Source organism: Equus asinus, chromosome 15, assembly GCF_041296235.1.
Source record: "Equus asinus isolate D_3611 breed Donkey chromosome 15, EquAss-T2T_v2, whole genome shotgun sequence".
Lineage (NCBI taxonomy): Eukaryota > Metazoa > Chordata > Mammalia > Perissodactyla > Equidae > Equus > Equus asinus.
The window spans coordinates 37175947-37199304 of NC_091804.1; the positions used below are offsets into that span (position 1 = coordinate 37175947).

Sequence of the window (23358 nt, forward strand, 5' to 3'; positions counted from 1 at the left end):
GAAGAACTCATGAGGTTTTCTCAGGCCACCCGTGCCCGCTCTCTCCATTCTTCTTGGGGAGAGCTATTGTTTCAGAATCATTTAGGTTAAAGAAGAGGAATGACTTTCTCCAGGGAAAACACACTCCCCGCTGGGAGACCCCTCACTGGGATGACCGGTTAGCCAGATTTCTTAGTTCGGATTATTTGCCCTTTTCCTTTTCGGACCCTTTCAAGTCTGAGGCTCTCTTTTCAACACCTCCCTTAATCCTCGCCTGCATTCTCCAATTCTGCTCCTGAAACGTGAAACAACGGCCCAAGCATTTCCCTATGTGGACTCAGCAATATGGGAATGGCCCCAAAAAGGGAAAGCAAAAGATTATTTTCTCCAAGTTCATCTTCCCTCCACCTAACTCAATAGGCACGAATCAAGAGAAATTAAAACTGCTCTTTTCTCTGTCCATCTTAGTTTCCTCGGGCTTCTCAGACTGTCAGCATCTCACCAGGCTTGAGAGGAGACTAGATTTTAAAGATTCGTATTTGTCAAACAATGCTCACCAAGTACCAGTCTATCTCTGGTGCCAACCCAAGAAACAGCAGCCTGGTTTGAAAGACAGTCCTCAAACTCCCGTGTGGGGAGGCAGAGTTCCTGGAGTGGGGAAGGAGGTAAAGGACAAAACCAGGTCAGCCTTACTAGGAAGAGGGCCCTGGTGACAGCTGATGACATGAACCAGCGAGCTAGAAGGGCAACGATCGCCAGGAAATGAGTCTAGAGGAACCTACGGCCAAGGGCTGGGCTACAGTGGCCACTGAAGGACCACAAACTGAATCCAGTCCACCCACAGCTGCATCATACTTTTAAATTTTAAGTTAGCTGTCAGTATTTAAAAATTGGGAGAAATTGCACTTAGAAATCCAGATTACTAGCTTCTCACTAAAAAAAAAAAAAAACAGAAGCCACACTGGGTTGCCATTTCCACATGGAACAGTCCTCCAGCCTGCCCCGCCTTAAGAGGCAACAGGAAATTCCGTTTGCCAAGGTCACCATTATTCTTAACTGTCAAACCTTGAAGATCCCTTAAAGGCAAAGTAAAGCAGAGAAGGGCAAGAAGTTAAATAGAGGGATAAGAGACAAGCGATGCTTTGCTGGGATGGCCGAGTTCTAGATAGTTCCACCACATCAGGGTATAAGTTTGTTTTTATTTTTATAAGAGAGGGGGGAAAAGTAGAGATGAAAACATACCCAACTTAACATTGGTTACCTGGCGGGAGAGGCTTTTTAGCTTTTTCTCTGTATACTTTGGCTTGTTTCAGGCAGATACACACTGATCTTATCATTTGAAAAGAAAATCTAATAAAACATTTTTCTTAAAGTTAATTAGTTTATATTTCTGGGAACAGATTCTTTTTTTTTTTTTTTTGAGGAAGATTAGCCCTGAGCTAACATCTGTTGCCAATCCTCCTCTTTTTGCTGAGGAAGACTGGCCCTGAGCTAACATCTGTGCCCATCTTCCTCCACTTTATATGTGGGACGCCTGCCACAGCATGGTGTGCCAAGCAGTGCCACATCCGCACCCAGGATCCGAACCGGCGAACCCCGGGGCCACCGAAGCGGAACGTGCGCACTTAACCACTGCGCCACCGGGAAGGTCCCAGAGTCTTTATTTAAAAAGCATTTATTGAGCAGCCACTATAAAATCACTAGCCCTGTGCTGAAGAGGTGAGAGAGACCTGGTCTCCACATCAGTCTAGGAGAGGAGACACACAGGTAAAGGAATTCTACAACAGAGTAATTTGCAGGGTGGGGAGAGGGTGGCGCAGCATACCCTGTGGTGTTTATTTCTCCCCCAGCCAGTATGCCAAGATGCCAAAGGGCCTGGCAGAAAAGCAGTTCAGTGGGGCCTGGATAGGAATTGCAACTTGGGAAGACAGGAAGATAGCCATCTTCTCTCTTTGTGGAACTTTTCAAAAAAGAGCAGGCCAAGGAGGGGCTTGTCACCACAGGACCACTAGGACCAGTTCCACTGATCCCACCTTATCAACAGGGTAGGAGCTGCTTTTCAGGAACTGAGAGTCGGTCCCTTGCCTAGTTCAGGCCGGTTAAGATCACCAACCCATCAATTGGGCCTGTGCAAATGCCGGACAGATAGGTGACCCTTTTGACTTCCAGGGGCCGAAAACTCCACCCTCAGATCATGCTAACGCCACCATTTGGTGAACACGTGTCCTGCGAAGAGGCATGAGACTGGACTACGCTTACACAGGTCCTCAATGACCTCACCTCTCCTCACCGCCAATCACCTATCTCCACACGTCAGACCACCCTGCCCTTCATCCCATAAATTTCACCCCAAGCCCTGAATGGGGGGACAGATTTCTGAGCTTCTGCCTTCTGTCTCCTTGCTGGTCGACCTCACAATCAAGCTTTTTCTCTTCTCAAAAGCTGATGCCGTAACAATTGGCTTTTTATGCGCATTGGGAAGAGAACCCCATCTCTGTGCAGTAACAAACTGATCAAGCAAAACTTAAGACTCCAATATAATAATTATTGATTGACATGTTCTATGTCGTGCCAGTCCCTGGCTAGGTATTTTCACCTACAGCATAAAGCACAATATATGCATTCATTGATTAAAGCTGTACAGCAGTGCTGTCCAATAGAACTTTCTAGAATGATGTAATGTTCCATATCTGTGCTAACACGGCGGCCTCTAGCCACGTGCGGCTATGGGGTATCTGAGATGTAGTTAGTGCAATTGAGGAAGGAATTTTTAAATGTTGACGAATGTAAATTTAAACAGCCACGTACACCAGTGGCTACCTTATCAGACAGCACGGCTGTGGACACTCAACATTTAACAAAGGAGCAAGCCTAGCAGACGAGCAGGACACACAAGAATCCTCCACCGTCCCTATCTGAGGGATTCGGTAGTTGCTGTCGAGGCATAATGATATGATGCCTAGAAATGTGTATGTGGACTTGCCTTGCTTGGATTGCTCCTTTACCCTGGCTTGTGGGAAATTCTCACACCTTTAGTATGCCTAAGAATGTCTGGCCAGAGCTGATTACTGTCCTTCCAAGGGCAATCGAAGGGACCTTCCAGGGTGATTTTGACCTTGGAAGCCAAAGGACTCCACCAAAGGAGATGTAAATGAAGGCTCAGAAAGAGGGGGGCCTGGATCCCCAAGGAGGTAGCGAAGGTGAGGGAAAGGCGGTCCCCAGGAAGAGCCGTCTGGAAGGATCGACTCAGGTGTGACTTCTCGAGGAGCAGGAGGGAACCTGGCACATCCATCACGGGACCAACCCGGGAAATGGCAGGCTGTATAGGAGGGCCAGGTCCTGCAGGAGTGCTGACCAGAGCCCAGAAAGGACAGACAGGGCTGGGCCTTGAATCTCCACTCAAGACTGTGGTCCTTAGGAGCCAGCGGGAATTTAAAGCAGGGAGCAGGACAATTGGGCTTGTGTTTTGGAAAGGGGCTCCTAGAAGTGGCAGTAATACAAAGGGAAGGAAAGAAATCAGAGGGAAGAGGGGCCATTTCAAAGAGCGCTGTGTCCCTGGGGGGAAAGAAAGAAAGAGGCCACCAACGGTTTCACAGAGCAGACATGTGAGCTTGGGTAATTATTTCCAGCCACAGATTATGCTGGAAACGAAGCCATCCTCTCTAGCTGAAAGGCTGCTCTTACTTCATTCTCCAGGATAAAAGTTCTATCCATGTGACAGACAAAATCAAGTAATTCACTCATTCATTCAAAATAAACATTCACAGCACACAGGTAATAAAATGGGCACCAGGTAAAACGAGACGAGCAAAAACAAAAGGCAGGACCACCCTCACTTGGAACCTTAGAATCGAGGCGGGTGGCAGGTCAGGAGAAAAGAGAGGAGAGGATCTTCCAGGGATGAGCAAAGGCCCCATGGCCAGATGTGGCTCATTCTAGAATCCAGAAGATCAGTGCAGCTGAAGTGGAGAGAAAAGAGGAACATGGAGAGACGAGGCTGGAAAGGTGGGCCGGAGCCAGCCCATGAAGATTCTAGGATTTTGACTTTCATCTTAAAACCAAGGAGAAGGCCCTGAGGAGTTTAAGGTAGGAGGTGGCAGCCAGAAGAGATGCCCCTTTCCAAAGGATTAGGGGGAACAGACAGTGAGACCTGTTACAAGACTACTGCAATTCAATGGTGATAAGCTGAAAACAGGTGACATTTAGGATATAATATTGTAAGAAAATGACACAAAAAGGCAAAAGGACAGAAGATTTGAGGATGAGTCCCATATCTCTGGCTGAGCCAAGTGGCAGAGGACTGGCTTGTTCCTCATGGTGGAGAAGCAGGTGCTTTGTTGGGGTGGGGGGAGCAGGAGGGAAGGCTGAGAGGAGAAATCGGTCTGGGACACGCTGAGTCTGAGACACCCACAAACAACAGGTAGGGAGGTCAGAGAGGCGGCTGGCCCTCTGCATGATGACTCAGGAAAAACCGAGGTTGGACATAAAAAGTCTGTGAGTCAAAGCCACAGATGTGGGCAAGATCACCCAGGGAAAGAACGGGCTGGGAGAGACGAGGACAGGGCCAAGCTTCCGGTGATGCCAACACTCAACGGCCGGAGAGAAGACGAGGTGCCAAGGAAACAGGAGGAAAACCAGGACCGTGGTGGCACCAAAGCCAAAGGAAGGGACGGTTTCCAGGAGAAGAACGACTGGCAGTGTCCAATACCTCTGTTAGAGCAAGGTGGACGAGCGCTGGAAACCTCCCCCCGACAAAGCCACGTGGAGTCTGCAGGAAGCTCAGCAAAACCAGCTCCTCCGGCAGGACGGGCGGAAGCCACCATGCAGCTGACAGGACAAAGTAGGAGGTGAAGAAGGCAAGACGTGAGTACAGACACTTCTAAGAAGGCTGGCTTTGAAGAAGAGGCCAGAAACAGGAAGACTTGCTGGTAGGAAAGACGCAGCATCAAGAGAGGAGACGTGGAAGAGGCTGGAGTGTGTTCCAAAGTCTGTGCTCATCCAAAGGGTAAACAGAGCTGCCCTATGACCCGATGACCCCACGACGCCACTCCAAGGTCTATTACCAAGAGAAACGAAACAGACATCCACACACGAACTCATACACCAATATTCACATCAGCATTATGCACAATAGCCGAAAAGCAGAAACAACGCAATGTCTATCAACGGATGAACGGATAAACAAAATGTGATACAGCCACAACAGAGCATCACTGGGCCATCAAAAGGAATGAAGGACCGATACGGGCTACAACGTGGATGAGCCTTGAAAACATCATTCTAAGGGAAAAGTCAGGCACAAAGGGTCGCATTCTATATGATTCCATTTATATGAAATGTCCAAAATAAGCAAATCCACAGAGAAAGAAAGTAGATTAGTGGTTGTCAGGGGCTGGGTAAAGAGGCAGTGAATGAGGAGTGATTGCTAATGGGTACAGGGTGGGGTTTTTTGGTTTTTCTCCTGAGGAAGATTCACCCTGAGTTAACATCTGTGCCAATCTTCCTCTATTGTGTACGCAGATCGCCATGAGAGCGTAGCCAGCTGACGAGTGGTGTAGGTCCAGGCACCGACACCGAACCTGGGCCGCCGAAGAGGAGCTCGCCGAACTTAACCACTAGGCCACTGGGGCTGGCCCCAGGTATGGGGTTTCTTACTGGGACGCTGAAAGTGTTCTAAAATTGACTGTGGTGATGGTTGCACAACTCTGTGAAAATATTAAAAAGCGCTGAAGCGTACACTTTAAAACGGAGAATTGTACACTATGTGAATTATATTTCAATAAAGCTGTAAAGAACAAAAGTCTGTGACATGCTAGATCTCTAGGTTCCCAGGGAAGTGGGGGGTGGGTGAGAGGAACATGGGGCAGCGGGGTGACGTGCTGGGAGCGCCTGGTAATTGCACCCACTCTGACCGTGACACGCGGACTTTCCAGACTCACTCCCCTCAAGTCAACAGTCAAGGATCCACCGTCGACGGAGCAAGATGAAGCAACTATTATTTGAAACTTTTAGCCAAAAACATGCCAGGACCTCTAAAAGGCCTCAGACCTAGAAGGTTAATTCTACAGGCATTTGGAGGAGGAAAAAAGGAGAAACAGTTCTTTTTAACCGAAGGCTGAAATAGTCAATTTTAGATCATAGTCTTCTAGAATAATAGTCGCAAAATCATATTAACGTGGGTCAGGCTTCAAACCCGGGGCAAACACAAGACCTTCCAAAAGTGAACCACAACGCTAAATGGTACAGATGGTGCCGACAGGACTCCACAAACAGATGCACGGTGGATGCTACACTGGCTGAGAGAAGGTAGATTTCTCATTTGGAAAGCCGTTGTCCGACATCTTCAGTCTTCCGGGGCATCTCCGACCTTGGGAGAGAAACAACCTGGTGGCTACCTAACTTGCAAATAAATTCTTCCCATTGCACAGCACGTGGACAGCACTTCTCGGGCTGTAGGAGATGGAGGAGAGCCAAAATGGGAGTTAAAAATACTGACGCTCATTTTTTAAAAGAAAAATTCTCAGCACTTCTGCATCGTCCTGTCATTTGAGTGGTGTTTATGGTTATATTTTCTTTAAGAGTTTTCTTAAAAAAAAAAAAATGACAGAATCTCTATCTCAGAGCCGTCCTCATAAACAATCCCTTTGTGAAGCAGTCTCAATTTACATACAACAGTGAGAACGAGGATCCTGAACTAATTAAGGTCTGGAGCTGGCTAGCAAATTGCTATAATTGTATATTCTCTAGCATCCTGTCTCGGAAAACAAATCCATACTCAGGCAAATCTCAGCAAGAATGATACTGTTCAAGATTTTAATATCTCGGGCTTCCGCTGCATCTGTGCATGGTTTCCAAGTGGCTTGTTCCCTCGTGCGGGAGACATTACACAGACATTTTTAAAAACGCTTTCAGCTTTGGCAGCCTGGCATCCGCACACCACAATCATTACCACAAAATGCACACATGGCAGGATCAAGACGCAGGCAGCCCCAACAGGAGAGCCTCTGTATGGAGACACCAACTTGCAGAGTCCGTCATTTTTCAGACTTCAAGTCCCTGGCCTTGGAGGGGCTTGTTCTGACTCATGCAGAGTGTAGCCAAAATCCTGCAATGAACTGTGCCGTCACCAGTCTCATGCAGAGAATGCAAACTGACAGCCCTTAGCTGCTTCTGACCTGGAGATACGTTTTATTGGGTTCGTGCATAGTCTTTCAGAAACTGGGCTGCACAGACCAAATTTCTAAATCAGGCATCTTTACAGGGAGGAAAAAAACTCCTGGCAACACTGGGTGAGCCATATTCCTGCTGGTCAGCAATCAGACGGAGGCAACCTCCCCACTCCATGCAGGCATCTCCTACTCTCCAAAGGCCCCGGGAGCCTAGATGCCAGCTACAATCGCTGGTGCACCTGCTGGCCCCTGCAGACAACTGATTTGGAACCCTTGGGGGAGAGCTCATGACTAAGTACAAAGGTTTAAAATCAAAGGTAAAACCTGACCCCAGTTCTCCACTTTGCCACTTCTTCAATGCCTCCGAGCCTCAGTTTCCTTAACTGTAAAATGGGAGTAACACCACGTCTGTATCACAGCATTATGATGAGAATCAAATAAAGTAATTTGCATGTTAATACCTGGCACCTAATAAGGACTCAGGAAATATTAGTTAGGCAAACACACTTGCATCTAATAGTACTTTCGATTTATGCTTGAGCATCTTTCAGAAGATCATTACCCTCGGACACAAATGTCAAGCTAACATCTTGAAAGCTCGAAAGCTTTGTCTCCCGAGAACTAAAATGCTCCAGTAAATGCCAAGCTGGCCTAATGGCAATGATGGGCTTGGGAATTACTCAGTTAATAAGTGAGTACGTGTTAGGGAAAAGAGGGCGCACAAATGGAAATGTAGTTAGAGAACCTGAAAGGTCATACGGACTAGATGTAAGAATGGGATTAAAGAATTCTGAGCTGATTATTGTCAGAGTTTCTAAGTTTCCCAGGGACAGTGAGGTTCAGGGCCTGTTCTCGACCCACAAGCAGAGAATAATGTTGCCACCCTCCCAAGATGCCTGAGCATCACCTCACCGATTTTTGAGGAATTATCTCTTCCCCGACGATGGGGACAGTGTTGGTGGGTCCAGGTGTCCAACCACCAGCCCCTCCCTGGCCAAAGGGCAGGCACATGACACTAGGTGAGGGACTCTCCCTAGGGACTTTGCTCCGCTGATCCTCAGGACACTGTACACCGGCTCCGCTCCCCCAAGCAGCCCTCGACCTCCAGCCTTCCCGCCGACGCCATGAGCCCACAGACTTCCCTCCAGTTCATCCCCTTCCTGCTCTAATTAACCAGAGCTGGCTGCCCTTGCTCACAACCAAAGATCCCTGACAGGGATGGTGTCACGTGGGGAGCAAAGCCATGAATTTCCCAAACCACAAGAAAAGCAGGCTAGAGGAGTAAGTGTGTGTTCAGTGAGCCCACAACATCACACTGTGGATCCTGAGACGATCAGCACTGAAGGAGGGGTCAGCCTTCCTGCCAGTGAGCCTTTGCAAGCGGCACATTTTGACCTTGCTGACTTCCGCCCTCAGAAACCCGCTCTCAACTCCAGGCCTCTGTGTATCCAACTTCCTCACCTGACCCAAGACGCTCTGTCAGAAGGGTTCCCCAGACACAGAAGCGGTCAGTCACCTGCCACCTGAGCCACCTGGAAGAGGGGAGCTGAGTTCCACACAAAGAAAGCCATCCAAGGCAGTCCCTGGGGAGAGACAAAGGTCTCCCTCCGAACCAGATGACCCTCTCCCCTCACAGATTCCCCACCAGAACAGGGGTTCCAAAGGCCCCGGGGAAACTGGTCCAAACAGCTGCAGAGCGGCTTTCCTGAGACGTCACAGAGGCCAACAGGACAGGAAGCCAGTCCAGAGCCCGCCTGCTGGGTAACCCTCCACAACTCTGCACTCTCTGGGCTTGGCTTCCCTGTCTGCCTGCGTGCCGTCTTCCTAGAGGCTGTAAGTCGGGGAAGGAGAACGGGGTGAAAGCCTTCTCCATACACGCTCACCGGCTTCACGCCAACTCTAACCACGGCCGACATTTTCGAGCACTCACTACGTCCCAATTCTGAGCACCTCGCACGTGTGAACAAATTCTGTCTTCATCATAACCCTCTATCTTTATCAGCCCCACATATAAGCGGAAACCAAGTCACAAAGAATAACCCAGCTAGGCAGGGGGCAAGCCAGAATGTGAACCCAGGGAGCCTAGTTCTAGAAGCCAGGTTTTTTTAGACCTCCATGCCACCCTGCCTCTCGAATGGAAGTGGGGCTGAGCATGCTGGTCTAGGGCCTGGGGAGAGAGGGAGCCCAAATTCTAGCAGGGGACACCATCAACAAACCAACAAATAAGAAGTACAAGGTCACAGACAAGGGCTGGAGAAAATCTGGAGTGATCTTGAGGAAGCTTCTGGAAAGCTGCAAATGTTCTATTATCTTGATGTGGGTTGTGGTCCCACAAGTGTATACACGTGTTAAAGTTCATCAAGCTGCACAGTGAAGATAAGATTAAAAATGTACTAGATGGGGCTGGCCCGGGGGCACAGCAGTTAAGTGCCCACGTTCCGCTTCAGAGGCCCAGGGTTCGCCAGTTTGGATCCCAGGTGTGGACATGGCACCACTTGGCAAGCCATGCTGTGGCAGGAATCCCACATATAAAGTAGAGGAAGATGAGCATGGATGTTAGCTCAGGGCCAGTCTTCCTCAGCAAAAAGAGGAGGATTGGCAGCAGATGTTAGCTCAGGGCTAATCTTCCTCAAAAAAAAGAAAAGAAAAGAAAGTGTTCAATCAACGAACCCCACAATAATGTCAGAGGGACACAGGAGCCAACTGAAAGTGCTCCCAATGGCCAAAGCTAGGACAACTTGAGCAATAAAATAAGCAGCACTGGACTATTACCTCAAGTTTAAAGTAATTGAGTCCATGCTGATACAAATAAATGCTTGAATAAACAAGTAGGAGAGAAGAGACAAATCTCTCATACATTCCAATAATTTCTGCAGACACTCTGGCCTCAAGGAGGGGGAGCATAACCCCCCACTCGGTACGCGTGGGCTGGGCACTGTGACTTTCTCCAAAGAGCACAGTACGGAAGGGAAGAGACCTGACAGACACCACCTGTCAGGTGACCAAGGTCAACATCACCAGCGACAAATCACGATGATGATACGCATCCTCGATATGATGCGATGAAAACAGCGCTTCACTCCGTGGTCTTCCTCCCACAAACCCACAGTCGCAGTCCACCCCCACCCAATCATGAGAAAAACACCAAAAAACTCCTAAGCAAGGGGCCTCCCACAAAACACCTGACCGGCACTGCTCAAAACGATCAAGGTCCTCAAAACCAAGGAAAGTCTGACAAACGGTCACAGCCGAGAGGCGTCTAAGGAGACATGAGAACTAAATGGAATGCGGTGTCCTGGATGGGGACAGAAAAGGGACTTTGGTGGGAAAACTAAGGAAATCGGAACAAAGCGTGGGCTTCAGTTGGTAATAACATTCCACTGTCAACTCATTAATTGTGGCAAATGTACCACAGTGTGTGAGCGCGCGTCTGTGTACGGGTGTGCGCACGCCTGTGTGGGGTCAGGGAGGTGACACGGGAGCACTGCACTATCTTCACAACTTATCCGGAAATCTAAAACTGCTCTAAAATTAGAAGTTCATTTTTAAAAATATAACAGAATATGACGCAACGGCTCCTTTGGACTGGGTGGCTGCCGAAGGCCTCTCGGAGGAGATGACGTCTGAGATGACTGTGAGGCATGACAAAGAGGCAGCAGGGCCCAGGGCAGCATGTTCCCCGCAAAGGGCACAGGACACACAGGCCCCAGGAGGGAAGGAGGGGAAGGAGGCCGGGAGGCTCGAGGGGAGTCCGGGGGGGGGGGGGGGGGGAATGATCCAAGGTGAACAGAAGGTCACGAGGGCAACGAAGGGGAAGGAAGCTGAGCGGGTGGCAGGTCTTGGCGACCAGGCAGGCAGGCCCAGGTGGGTAGGCCAGAGCGATGTCAGGCTGGAGCCCAAGGGCACTGGAAGGGCAGCGGAAGGAGTGAGCAAGAAGGGCCGGCTCCGATCTGTTTTTCAAGATGGCCCTGGCTACTGGAGGGAGAGGACTGGAGTGGGGCAGACAAGAAAGAGGGACAAGGACGACCCCAGCAGCGTCACGTTTCGGGCGGCACAGAGGGAAATGCCACCTGGTGAAGGGTTAGGAGCATCCAGGGGGTCTGAAAGACGACGAGAAGAGAGGTCCCCACACCCAAGGGGAAGGGGAGGGGGTCTCCACACACCGGGGTCTGAGCAGAGCAGGCTCCCGCCCCAGGGGACGATCACTTTGGAGACTCCCCACAATGGCCACAGGGCTCCAGCGCCGACGAAGGAAGCACCTCCTGGGGGCAGAGGCTCGTTCAGGCCCATTCCGCACGTACTAGCTGTGAGACCACCATTCGGAGCCTGTTTCCTTGTCTGAACAGCAGGAACCACCACCCACCTCACAAGGGGATCGATGGAAGCCAGTAAGGAAAAGCTGCAGGTACAAGCACTGCCTTCACAGAGACTGTCAGGCAGTACTGTCTATACAAGCAAGGCCCAAGGGGGAAGGGATCCTGGACTCTAACTTAACACCTCATTTTACAGATAAGAAAAGGGAAGGACAGAGACAGAAGGTGCCCCAGGCCCGGGGGGAGAGCGAGCGGTGGAGTGAGAAGGAAGCCCCGTCGCAGCTCCCGGGCCCCGGCCTCTCTGTCCACATCCGACTCTGACCACAACCATGGGGCTGGGACCCACTCCCTCATCAGCAACGTCTCAAAACACCCTTTCCAGAAGGTTCTTTCCTTGCTCAAAACTCCCTGTGGCTCTCCTCACCATTACTTACAGGGGTGATAGCCCCACATGGGCTGGGTGGGGGCTGGGATGAAGGGGGGCAGAGGCCAATGACTCAGCCCCGCTACTCTCCCTGCGGCTCCCTCCATGGACCCCCCAGCCGGGTGGGCTGGCCTTCACCTGAGGGGCCTCCCCTTCCTCTCTGCGCCATGCCAGGCCCCCACCAGCCAGCTCCCAGTCTTCACTATCGGATCCCTACATTTGCCCAAAATGACAGCAGTCTTGTAAAAATCCTCAGAAGGCTTCGTGGCCTCAGATGCCTTTAGGGAGCCACTTTCTGTGACACACCCTCTGGCGAGATCGGCATCTTTCTGGCAGTCTGTAACAACCCCCTCTCCAGCCCTTCCCCGTGACCCACAGGCCTGACCCACAGGCCGGCCGTGTGCTCAGCCCAGGCACTCAGTGATTGCAGAAGGAATAACAACCTCTTGGTACAACCATTAAGTTTGGAGATGAGCATTTCCATCAACCAAAGATACGAAAACCGCTCCAGCAGCTCCTTTCTAAAGGCACCCTGAAGGCAGAAGGGAGCAAGTGCCTCCTTTTGGGAAGCCTCGTAAAAGCTCACGTAGACCCAACAAAAAGTACCAATCTCGCAATTAGAACATTGTGAGGAAGTCTGACACAGGATTCTAAATAAAAACATAGACCATGTTTGCTCTGATTTGCTAAATTTTGTCCTAAATGCAAACGCTGGCCCCAGCATTCCAGAAAGTTCTACATTTCCTTTTTTTTCTCTAACCAAGACCACCGTTTTCCAATGAAGTGGACCGACTTCATTCCAGTCCTGAGATTCCAAAGAGACCTGTTATTAAAATCAGAAAACAAGCGGCAGCTAGAGCCTCTGGTTGCTTCTAGAACATGCTTTATTTAAATTCTGATTCCTCAAAGTTACCCCGCAGGGAGGTAGCCAGCTGCTCTCAGTCAAGATACACGCGGAAAATTTACTGTCGGGACAATCCCCGACAGGTCGGTACACCTACACAGACACGCAAGGGAAGGAAAATTGAAGGGAGGCGATTTCTCCATAAATTAGGTTTATCCATCAAAGGTTCCACACCTCCAAATCGGAGGTGTCACAACCTCGGCTCACACAGCCACACTCCACTGCACCACAACAACAAGAAAAAGAAATTCCAATTTCCTCCTCTGCTCTGGAATAGATAATACAAGATTTTGACTCACCTTTGGAACGAGTAGAGATATCCATGCCCTCTACCACCTCCTGTTCTGTTTTTATTTCCTCTTCAGCCAAGCTGAAACAGAGCAAATTACGTTCACGTTTAGGTAGACTGAGAACTTGCCCCATGGGGGCAGCAGCTTAGAAGTGCTAACAACACACCCACCTTTACGACAATCCCTCATCCTTACGCAGGGGTGGGGGGAAAGAACCCCACACCTGATTTCAAAGTGTTACCACGCCTAAAGGAGTTTTTGAAAACACTAGGTTGTTCTTTTTTTTAAGTCAAATTACTATTCTAGTTGTCATGCTACTGGGGGATACAAAAAAGCATTTTTTTAGACACACAATTACAATCTACACCTGTGGGCCCACCAGAGCCCAGGCTTCAAGTAAACAAGTTTCTTATTATTAACACAGGGTCAGGTTGGAGGTGGCCCGCAGGGTACCCAGAGCTCTGATCTCTGAATTCTGCAAGGCACAGCACTTCCCAGACCCCTCCCCTAAATCTTACAATTTCCCGATGAGAGAGGAACATGAAAAAATATACAGGTTACATTACAAAGTTGAAAAATACACCCAGGCTAGAAGCAAAAGGCCTGGTCTCAAACATTCAAACCACCAGCATTTATCCGAGGAATTAGGATGGGGGTCTCCACGCTCCCCACCCCTGGAGGTTTCCTCTCTATAGCAGGCATGGCTTAGAGAAAGCATTGAGCCCTCTTTTGAGCTGTGACTAATTATCCCCCAGCACAAAAGTGGAATGAGGAAGGATTATTTAAAAGACAGGCTGAGAGCTGGGGGTTGGGGAGAGAAGCGGGGAAAGCGGGCCCCTTTGCTGGGAAGGTCCGCCAGAATCTTCTCTCCCTCTCTCTGCTGGAACTCTCGATGAATGCGGTGCAGGCCATTTCCTATCTTCCCCACACACACCCCTCCCAAGCCAAGCCAGTCAAGTCCTGCTTTTTATAGGTGCGAACTCTATGAGGTATTGGAACTTCCCAAGCATTTGGGCTGACAATGAAGAGATAAGAATCGGACCATTTACTTTAGATGCAATTCCATCAGACTATGGTTCAACAAGAAATGGGTGCATCACCAACTGATACTGCTGGAATTTTCCATTTGGAAGACTCAAGGCCAGGACGGGAGGGAGGCTGGGCAAGAGAGAAAGGATTAGAATGTCCCTTCTGTGTTCCATGGTCTGGGACAGTGACAAGACAAAAGATGAGTCCAAACGGGCCTGGAACCTGAGGGTCAGTTGGAGATGTATTCCCTGACTATTGGGGGAAGAGGATTCAGGATGGGAATTAGATAGACAGGAAGAGATGACAGCTCAGAATTAAATTACGAGAACTTGGAATCCTCAAATTTAACTAGTGCCCGCAGAAAGAAGAAAGAAAGGCAGTCTAGTTTCAAATCAGAATATTAACACATTTAGCTCTCTGATACTGAACCCCATTAACAATTTCATTTACACTGCATCTGGAGAGAAAGCCTGTGACACAAACCAGCAAAGAAACAACTGACATGTTGTCACAAATGGTTGTCATCAGATAAAAGCAGCCTCTTCAACTTAAACAAGTCGCTAACATGCAATAATACAAAGGTGATTTGTGGAAGGTGATTTTAGCACTAATGCTTTTTACTCCAACTTAAGAGGCAAATATTGTCAACTCAGAAACACACTCTGCCTGCAACATACACAGGCTGCCCAAATGGACACTGCTGATGGTTTCTCGCTTGGAGTGACTGGAAATAAATTTTAACAAAGAGCCCCATGCGGCATTCAGAGATGGGTAGATGGGCAACTTCAAAAGAACAAATAGCAACCTTGATCTTTCTAGCAACTAGAATTCTGTTTCCTTCTCTAGCCTGAAGTATGTGAAATCCTAAACTTCTTGAAACCGATCCCATATTTTGAGTGATGGAGAAAACATTAATCTGTGATCCAACCAAAAGGTAAGGTCGTGAAAGAAACAATTATGCATAACACAGCCCAACAAACCCACGTGAAGGATTTCTGCAGCCATGAAAACATTCAAAGGTGTATTGATCATGGAGGAGGACTGCATTCAAGAGAACAATTATTTGACTTGTAACAGCCTGGAGGAGCTGAATACTCCAGGCAGGAATGCTGCTGAGAGGTTAAAAAAATGCAAACTAGTTATGTGGTGGCTATTTGCTGCTGAGTTTAAGATAATCAATTCTGGAGCAGCAAAGATGGGGGAAAAAAGTTAAGCTGTTTTATCTTTCCAAGTATATTACAAGTGGGCACCATAATCACTTAACTTTAGCAATAGCACCACCAGCTTTAGCCAAGGATTTCAAGCACAAGAATTTCAGAAAACCATCTTTTTCACAGATCAGCAAGCCATCCTTTCAAAGGGAACCTGTGCAAGCACATGCACACACACACACACACAATAACTTGTATTTGACTAAAGGAAACTGCAGTGTCTATGCATTAAAAGGGGGGAAAAAAAAGACTTCATTTACAAAAGCAAAGACCAGAATGCAAAATTAGTCATTTTGAATAGCCACATCTAAAGGGACTTCCTTTTTTTCTACACCACTGATCTCATTTTTTTTGGTTTAGTGTCAAGTACCAGTATGTTATGAGGAAAAAACTACGAATATTACATCAAAAGTGGTGGTGAGAAAAGATTTGTACCTGTCTGAATGCCCCCACACATCTTGGTCAATTTAGGTTAAGAACTGTTCAGTCATTGGGAGGAAAAAAACAGTCAAATAACAATAATTGTTAAAAAGGAAAAGCAGCTGCATCTGGAGAAAAGACTTTGAACTCTTGTCATTAACACATTAAAGTCTTAGAAAATACACAGCATCTTTCCTTCCATACCTGCAACCTTCCAGCAACCCGGATTATTTAAATCAAAGACAATGGAACAACAAGCCCTTGTTTCAAACTGACATTACTTTCTTTTTTTTAGGTCTGTTGGGGAGGCTGGGGGCCCGCTAAAGAAAAGGGTAAAATTAGCTGAAAAACCAAACAACACCCTCTCACCCCAAAAGGAAAATACACCATCAACTAGTTGTATACATTGTATGTTCCCACCACCACCACCTCTTGCACTCACATTTTTCACCCTAAGACACTTGCCTCTGGATTTCACAAACTGAGACATTTCAGGCAATTAGAGAAGAAATAACACACCTGCAAATACAACCAAGACCATCCCAGCCCGTCCCAGAAAGAATAAGATTTCTCCCCCACTGCCTGAACAAGAAAACCTAGGCTTACTTCTGAACCTGCATGCACTGAAAAAGAGCAATTAAAAGTTGCAGATGAACTGGTGCACCTCCAGGATGTTTTAAGCCTTCTGATTATTAATTCTGAGGACTCAAGGCTGGTCCGTAATTCCCAGGAATCTCGTCCCCTCACCACTTCCAAAAGAGAGAGAGAAAGAAAAGAGAAAAACATCTAGTCTGGACAGAAAAATGCCTGGATACACAATGCCCAGATATTTCTGTTCCCCAAGTGCCCCTACTCTTTGACTTTTAACCAAGAATATCTAAGCCATCTAGAATATATAACCAGCATGCGCAGGCTCTGGGTCTACAGAGAAGGCTCATCGCTCGCACAGCAATTCAAGAATCATGCATCATTTGAAAGGACTTTTCCTTCAGCTTTTTACTTTCATTCAAAATACCAAACTGGTCCAGGCTGTAAGAAATACTTAATCCCCAAGACACAACATCCTCCTCTTCTAGAACACAAAGCAGTGAACATCAAAATAAAAAACCATGCTTCCTTCAATCTGCAATTAATTTTTTTTAAAAAACCTGGGGGGAAGGGAATGGTTACCACAGCAGCTTTATATAAGCACTCACCTAAAACAGGCACAGTCATCGGGAGCTAAGCTATTTATGCAGGATTCTTAAAATGGCGTCTGGCAACACTGCCTCATTCCTGTATTGAAGCTAAAATGGTAGCAGTTTGTTCCATAGCTGCAGCGCTGGTGGGAGCAGCTCTGCTAGTTTCAAAGCCACCTTCCTAAATATCAGAACTAGGAGAAGCTCAACTAAAGGACACCAACAACCCAACGTTTAGAAGCTTAAAAAAAAAATCTGCAGTGACGGGGAGTTTGTGAAGTCACAGGTTCCTAAGGAAAAACCCTTCCCTTTTAGATCCTGAGCCTTCAACAGGAGGCTCTGAGAGGAGGCCCCCTTGCCCTCGAATTAGGTGGGTGGAGGGTTAGGAATTATGCAGCCTGGTGGCATAAACTGCAGACAGACAGGTGTCTGTGCAAACAGAAAAAATGTTAAAAGGGAGCAGGCTGGGGCAGGGGAGGCGGCCCGTTCCCCCTTTTTGGTATAGCAAAACCAGCTTTGCAGCCAGACCCAAAAGGAGCTAGGTAAAACGAAAGTGCTTCGAGGACAGCAGGCATCCCAGGGGGAGGCCAGGGTAAAATAAAAAGGCTGCTTCCAAGCCTGAAAACGGCCACCAAACACCCAGCCAGTCCTAAGACAGTTAACATCCAGGAAAGACAGTCCACGTCTGCAGAGGAGAAACAACAGGAAAACACTCCCCTTAGCCAATGCACAGGATACTCACAAATTAGATTTTTGTCCACCCCCAACGAGCCCTGAAAATTAACAATGGGTTTTGCAAACCCGGCTTTCAGAGGCCGAAGGAACAGCCTCATAGTGGATGGTGTAATTTACGGTTACAGGTCTGAGAATTGGCCTCAGAACTCTTCTGGTGCTGGGAGTGGGGAGTGTCAAGGTGACTGCTTTTTAGCTCCAGGGGAGAAAGGAGGGCATGGTGCCCAAGGCTGTGCCAGGGCGAGGACGGGCGGCTGGCTGGCTCCTCGCCGGCCGGTAGGTAGGTAATCTTGATGAGGACGGACAGCCTGGCAGCGAGCAAGCTGCAGGGCAGAAATGGCTCCCGCCTGCCTGCTTGTTTATCTGTAAGGAGAGTGGGGAGAAGGGGGAAGGGCAGCCATGGCCTTAGCAACCCGAAGCCAAGGGTGAATCCTTACTTGTTGTTGGGTTTAAGAGCAAGACAGGGCTTCTAAACAGATCCCCTCCCTCTATCTCTGCGTGGGGTGGCGAAGGCTCTTTGCATGTATCTTTCTTTTCAGGGTCAACCAGAGGCAAACCCAGATCTAGGGCTTCTCAGCTGACAAATGTTTGCTGCCTCTGCCACAGGAGAGAGAAGGGGAATGAAGGCAAAAGAAACAAAGAGATCACACATTTGAAGTGGTTGGACTTTTAAAAAAAAACCTACCTTTGCCTTCAGGGTTTTCTGGGTTACTGTCACCCTGCTTTTTAAAGAATGACTCATTTTCCCCCCTTTCCTATTTAAGACCTGAAGCAGTCTCCCCAGTGCTCTCCCAGGGAAAGAAAAGGGGGAATGTTTTGTTTAAAAGAAAAAGGGTTACAAGAAAGAAAGAAAAAAAAGCTATTGTTTTCATCCCTAATTTATAATCCAAGAGGCCCCATTGTTTCTCTCTTTCTGACTCAAATCTTTGAGCTGTTAATTATAAAAGTAACTGGACTGGGCTCCAACAGGCTATGTTCATGCACAGCAATTAGAAAAACTCTGTAGAAAGTTTACTGAGTGATTATATATAATTAATTCCTAGTTACAGATGGAACACTGACCATTTTCTGGAGCTAATAAAAGCAGTTTCTCCTTCCCCTCCCCCACGTGAATGCCACTTAATTTCCCAAAGCAGAAAGTGAGTCCATCCTGGAGGGTCTTGAAGGAAAAAGAGAGAGAGGAATCCAAAGCTCCAGTGTGTCTGTGTTTGCTCCTTGCAGCTGTGCATCCTCTTTGGGGACTGAGGAGGCAGAGGGAAAAAGGAAAACAGCCCAACATTCTGTTCCTCCCTCTGCAATTTACAATCGTGGCAGAGAGAACATTCTACCTTGATGTAAAAAAGAAGGGGAGGAGGGGGGGAGATGCCCTAGGAATGGAATGTAGGAGACTCTTCAGCTTGGCGGATCTGCTTTTCCTAAAAGGAACAAAGATGGTAGAAATTTCCAGAAGGCCCGTTCTCAGTCCGGCCACTGCAATTGTCAATCTGTAACCTTTCCTCCAAGTCTATTGGTTCAAACGCTGGAGAGAGGAACCCCATTGGGCTGCTCCGTGAGCCAGCACTGCTGTCCCTACCTAGTCCTGCTGCAATGCAGACATTTATTTTTCCCCCTTAGTGAAACTGGAAAATAATGCTATTTGGAAAGCAATTAGCTTCTTACAGACTCATGCTTGATGGTGGCCACCGCACCAGAGCAAAAGTGGCTAGCTTGGTCCAGGGCTGAGAACTCGGTGGGGCTGCACATTTGAAAACAGCTCTTGGCCTTGCAAACCTGTGGGAGCCTTTTTAATGCAAGCTTTTACAGGACAAATGCCTCGCCCTGAGTTCCCCTTGCAGTCTAACAAACACGCCATTATGCAAACTTTGAAGGCTCCAAACCAGGAGTCTTGTGATTAGACATTTCTCCTAGGAAGGCCACAAGAACTTCAACAAGTAATTTCCATTTACAGCCAGGAGATAAGAACAAAGAAAATAGCTAAGTGTCTGAACTTACTTCGACTTGTGTGGGGCAGTCACACTGCTCAGTTTTAAGGACATAACATCATTAACTGCCTGCACTTTTTACTCTAAGAAGCTGGCCTTACACACACTTTTCTTAACTTAGAATTTGGTACAGTTCTCATTATTAAATAAGCCTTCTCCCAATTGGTACTAAAAGGTGGGTAGCTGGACACTAATTTAAAAGAAAAAAAAAGATTATGGACTCCATAAAGTTGGCATAACACAGCAGTTGAATATATTTCCAGCATTTACATTCATGCTGGATGGGTCTCCAGGCTGGAAATTTATGTAGTGAACTTCTGGGAAATTCTGAGGCTAACGCTAAACACGAGTCTATTTTTTTCACTCTTAAATTCTAACCACAGCATGAAGAGATCAGGGGAAATGTAAAAAGTGAGAAATAAATCCTAAGTAAAGGCAAGCGTGCATACCAATGTGTGGGTCAGGCTTGGAAAAAGGACCAAGTTTGGTGGTGGATGGGATTTTGCACAACATGTAAGTATCCTAATACATTAGGTCCTGACACCACCACCCCCACACACACCACCACCACCACCACCACCACCACCAGCTCCTGCCCCACCAATGCTTAAGGCTCTGGAACTCTAAGAACTAGCACTTTCGTTACATTTCACAAGCAGATCACCTACCCAGAGTTCTAATATCCAAACAGACCTAATGAAAGGTCTCCAGGCAAGTCACAATGAACTGAACATTTCTCTCCTGTCTGAGGGTAAACAGGAAGTGTAAGCTGCAATCCTAGCTGCAGGTTATCGGGAAAAACAGTGGATTCAAACAGTCACCTAAAATCAAGACACTATTAAAAAGCCCTTAATTGATTCCTGCTAATGAAAAGCCCCCAACTGCTGGAGCCAAGACCCCCTGTTACAAACAGACCCCAAATGTTCGCCAAACTCTTTATAGATGGTCACAGAGGAAATGGATTTCTCTACTTACCCAACCAATGTTCAAGCAACCGTCTCATTTTTCCACAGTTAAGAAGAGAGAACAGGCTGGCAGATTGGGGACTTGATCAAAAAGGAAATTTTTTTAAACAGTTACATGGGATTATTAAAAACACACACACACACAACACCACCACAACCCAACAACTGACTATGGAATGCTGTCATGAGCCACAGACATGATTTTATTTCCTCTGCACTCTATCACACAGGAGACAGAGGATGATACAATGTGAAAAAGGGAAAGGAAAATGAAAACAAGGATAAAAGATACATTAGTTCATTGAAAATCATGCAAGAATAGAAAGCTAAGGGATTCAAAAAGAGTCCTCACAGATTTATTGCAGGATGTTGTCCAACATCTCTCCCCCCCCCCCACCCCCCCTCATCCCCATCCCTTCTCCAAAAACTTCCTCCAAAGCCTAGAAAACACTTTCAGAAACATTTGCTGGCTGTAGGCTGGCTTGCAGAAGAACACTCTGTATCAACAGAAGTCAGGAAAAAAGGCTGAACAATGTAGTTTCAAGTGAAGAAACCCTGTAGGGAGAGAAAAGACTATGTAGAAACACCACCACCCACCTAGGCCCCAGGAGCTAAGACCTCTCCTGAGCACTGCTGTGCTGCTCAGGGCTTGGTTCTTTTTAAAACACGCGTCCTCTCTTGTCAGAAGTTAGTCCAGCCTTCCCAGAACCTCTTTGGAGAGGTAAACTTGCCTGCTTTGCTGTCTGCCATGAGCTCTCCTTGGAGAGGAGCCTGCGTCTTACCTTCCATTTCTTCCCCCAGCAGGCATGTGACACAAGAGAAGACAATAGTGCAGGGGGGGAAACTGCTCAGAGAGAGAGAGAGAGAAAGAGAGAGAAAAAAAAAAAAAAAGCTTCTTTTTTGGCATACCAGGATCTAGCTTCAAATTATTCCAGAAACACCAAGTCCTGGTGGAAGCAAAAGTGTGCCAGGCCCTTGCCAGTTTGCAAAATCAAGCTATGGCTAATGGCTCCTTAGCCATGTGACCCAAGAAAGCAAAAAAAAATTCTCTCTAAACAGTTCCAAGTTAACCTAAGTGCTGTGGGGGTGAGTGTGGCACGGCCAGCCACAGAGAAATCACACTGCTCGCCCACAATTCGGATGTCTCAGAGGGAGGGGGAGAAAAAGATGGTTAAAAAGTCGAGCTTACCTCTGTGGATGCATTGTTAACACTGTGTAATGTCAATACTTATAAAACATGGAGGACAGGCTCCTAGTTCTCACAGAAAAAGGGTTTGGCACTTCGGCTTGATGATCTGGCCGCCTAATAAAAGCTCATCCCCGATTGGCTGCCCCGGCAAATCGGAGTGTAAGGCGGCCCGGGATTGGCTGAAACACTTCCTGAGCGATTATCTTTGTGAGGCTCTGGTGAGCAAGAGCCATCCTGTGCACAGAAAAAGACAGGCTAAGCTAGGCCTTTTGCAGCAAGGAAAACTTGGGGAAGGGGCCCCCAGACGCACTTCTCCCACCCCCTGGCTAGATTTCCTGGCACGGGCAAACCAGAGCAGCCAGCCTGACCTGCTCCAGCAGAGCCTGAGGCCTGGGGGGCCCTAGGAAGGGAGTTTTTGGGGTGAGCTGAAAGGGCTCACCCTCACCTGCCCCCAAGGCCACGGCCCTTTTCTAGAAGGGTCCAGCAGAATGGTCCCCCCCGCCTGGGGGGGAAATGCAGCTGAGGAGTGGGGGACCCCAGAGAAACAGCCAAGGGGGCAAGAGAAAGGGGCTGGATGCAGGCCTCTGAGAGCTGGGGGCAAACAGCCAGCACAGGGGACCCCCAGGAAATCGCGAAAGAGCAGCCGTGGCTTCTCGGGACAGAGGAGCCGGGCTGCTGTGGGGAGGAGGGGAGCAGAGTGGTCAAGTTTGCATAGTCATTGTCAAAATGCCTCCTGGAAAAGCAGGCCAGAGAGCCCTTTGCCGGGCCCAGAGGCTAACCGCTCGCCCCTCTCCGTCCCCACTCCGAGGAAAACCATCCTGGGTTCCTGCCTCCCTGCCAGGATGCCAAGGGGGCCCCCCCCTCCGTCCTTACCCTAAGAAAAGCCAAAGGCGCTCCTAGCAGGCCACATGCCTAGATCTACAAAGTTCCCTTCTCCTCCCGCCCCCTCCCCCACCGCCGAGGCCTGCTAAACCTGTCAGTTACACAAAAATCTGACTTCCGTATTAGTCTGCGAGGCCTGCAGCTTCCTGCCTATTAACCCTCTCTCGGACTCCAGGCCTGGCCAGGAGAACTAGGCCCTGAGATCGCAGCAAAGGCCTGTGGAAAAGTACCAGCTGCAGCTCTCCCGGCAGATGCAGAGAGAGAGAGAGAGAGGGAGAGAGGGAGCCGCTGTCTCTCGCCTTCGCTTCTTCCCAAGGAGGCGTGTACCTTCTGAATCCAGGCCACAGGCAGTGCCTCTCGGTCTGAGAAGCCATTTACATCCACAGGGAGAAAGAAAGATGTCAAACTCAGCGAGGGAACAAGAACCCCCATTCTTAGTCAGGCCTCCACCCACTGCTCGGCCCTTCCTGTCACGGTCGTCCCTGTATGTGTGTTCTTGGGGAACTGGGCCCTCAGCGGGCAGACAAATCCCATGAGCCTTATGAGGATTCTGGCTGAAATTTATTTCCAGAGAGCGGCTTCTTTCCATCCCCAAAGGCAGATGGAGGAGCTGCTTCACACACAGCCCTACACTTGGCAGCCCCACCCCCACCCCCACCTCTGGCACTGCTCCCCAGTAAAATATTAACTG

At 48.3% G+C, this 23358-nt stretch overlaps 1 protein-coding gene across 37 annotated transcripts in view; it reads right to left on the bottom strand.

The window, feature by feature from the left end:
* Nucleotides 1–23154, bottom strand: part of ZMYND8 (zinc finger MYND-type containing 8) — a 115659-nt gene extending 92505 nt beyond the window's left edge. For 9 of the 37 annotated variants that reach the window (XM_070486061.1, XM_014867006.3, XM_014866999.3 and 6 more), the window contains exons 1-3: nt 22659–22797; nt 21786–22019; nt 13089–13159 (exon numbers count right to left, since the gene is read on the bottom strand). In XM_070486061.1, coding sequence (XP_070342162.1) covers nt 13089–13159; nt 21786–21799 — 85 coding nt within the window. In that variant the 5' untranslated portion in view covers nt 21800–22019; nt 22659–22797. Of the gene's footprint in view, nt 1–13088; nt 13160–13249; nt 14021–15754; nt 15777–16935; nt 17105–17659; nt 17683–20606; nt 21152–21193; nt 21240–21327; nt 21441–21505; nt 21615–21785; nt 22020–22658; nt 22974–22994 lie in introns of those variants that run through there. The other 28 variants (XM_070486051.1, XM_070486060.1, XM_070486057.1 and 25 more) reach the window with 21 other exon arrangements.
* Between the last annotated feature and the right edge of the window lie 204 nt (nt 23155–23358).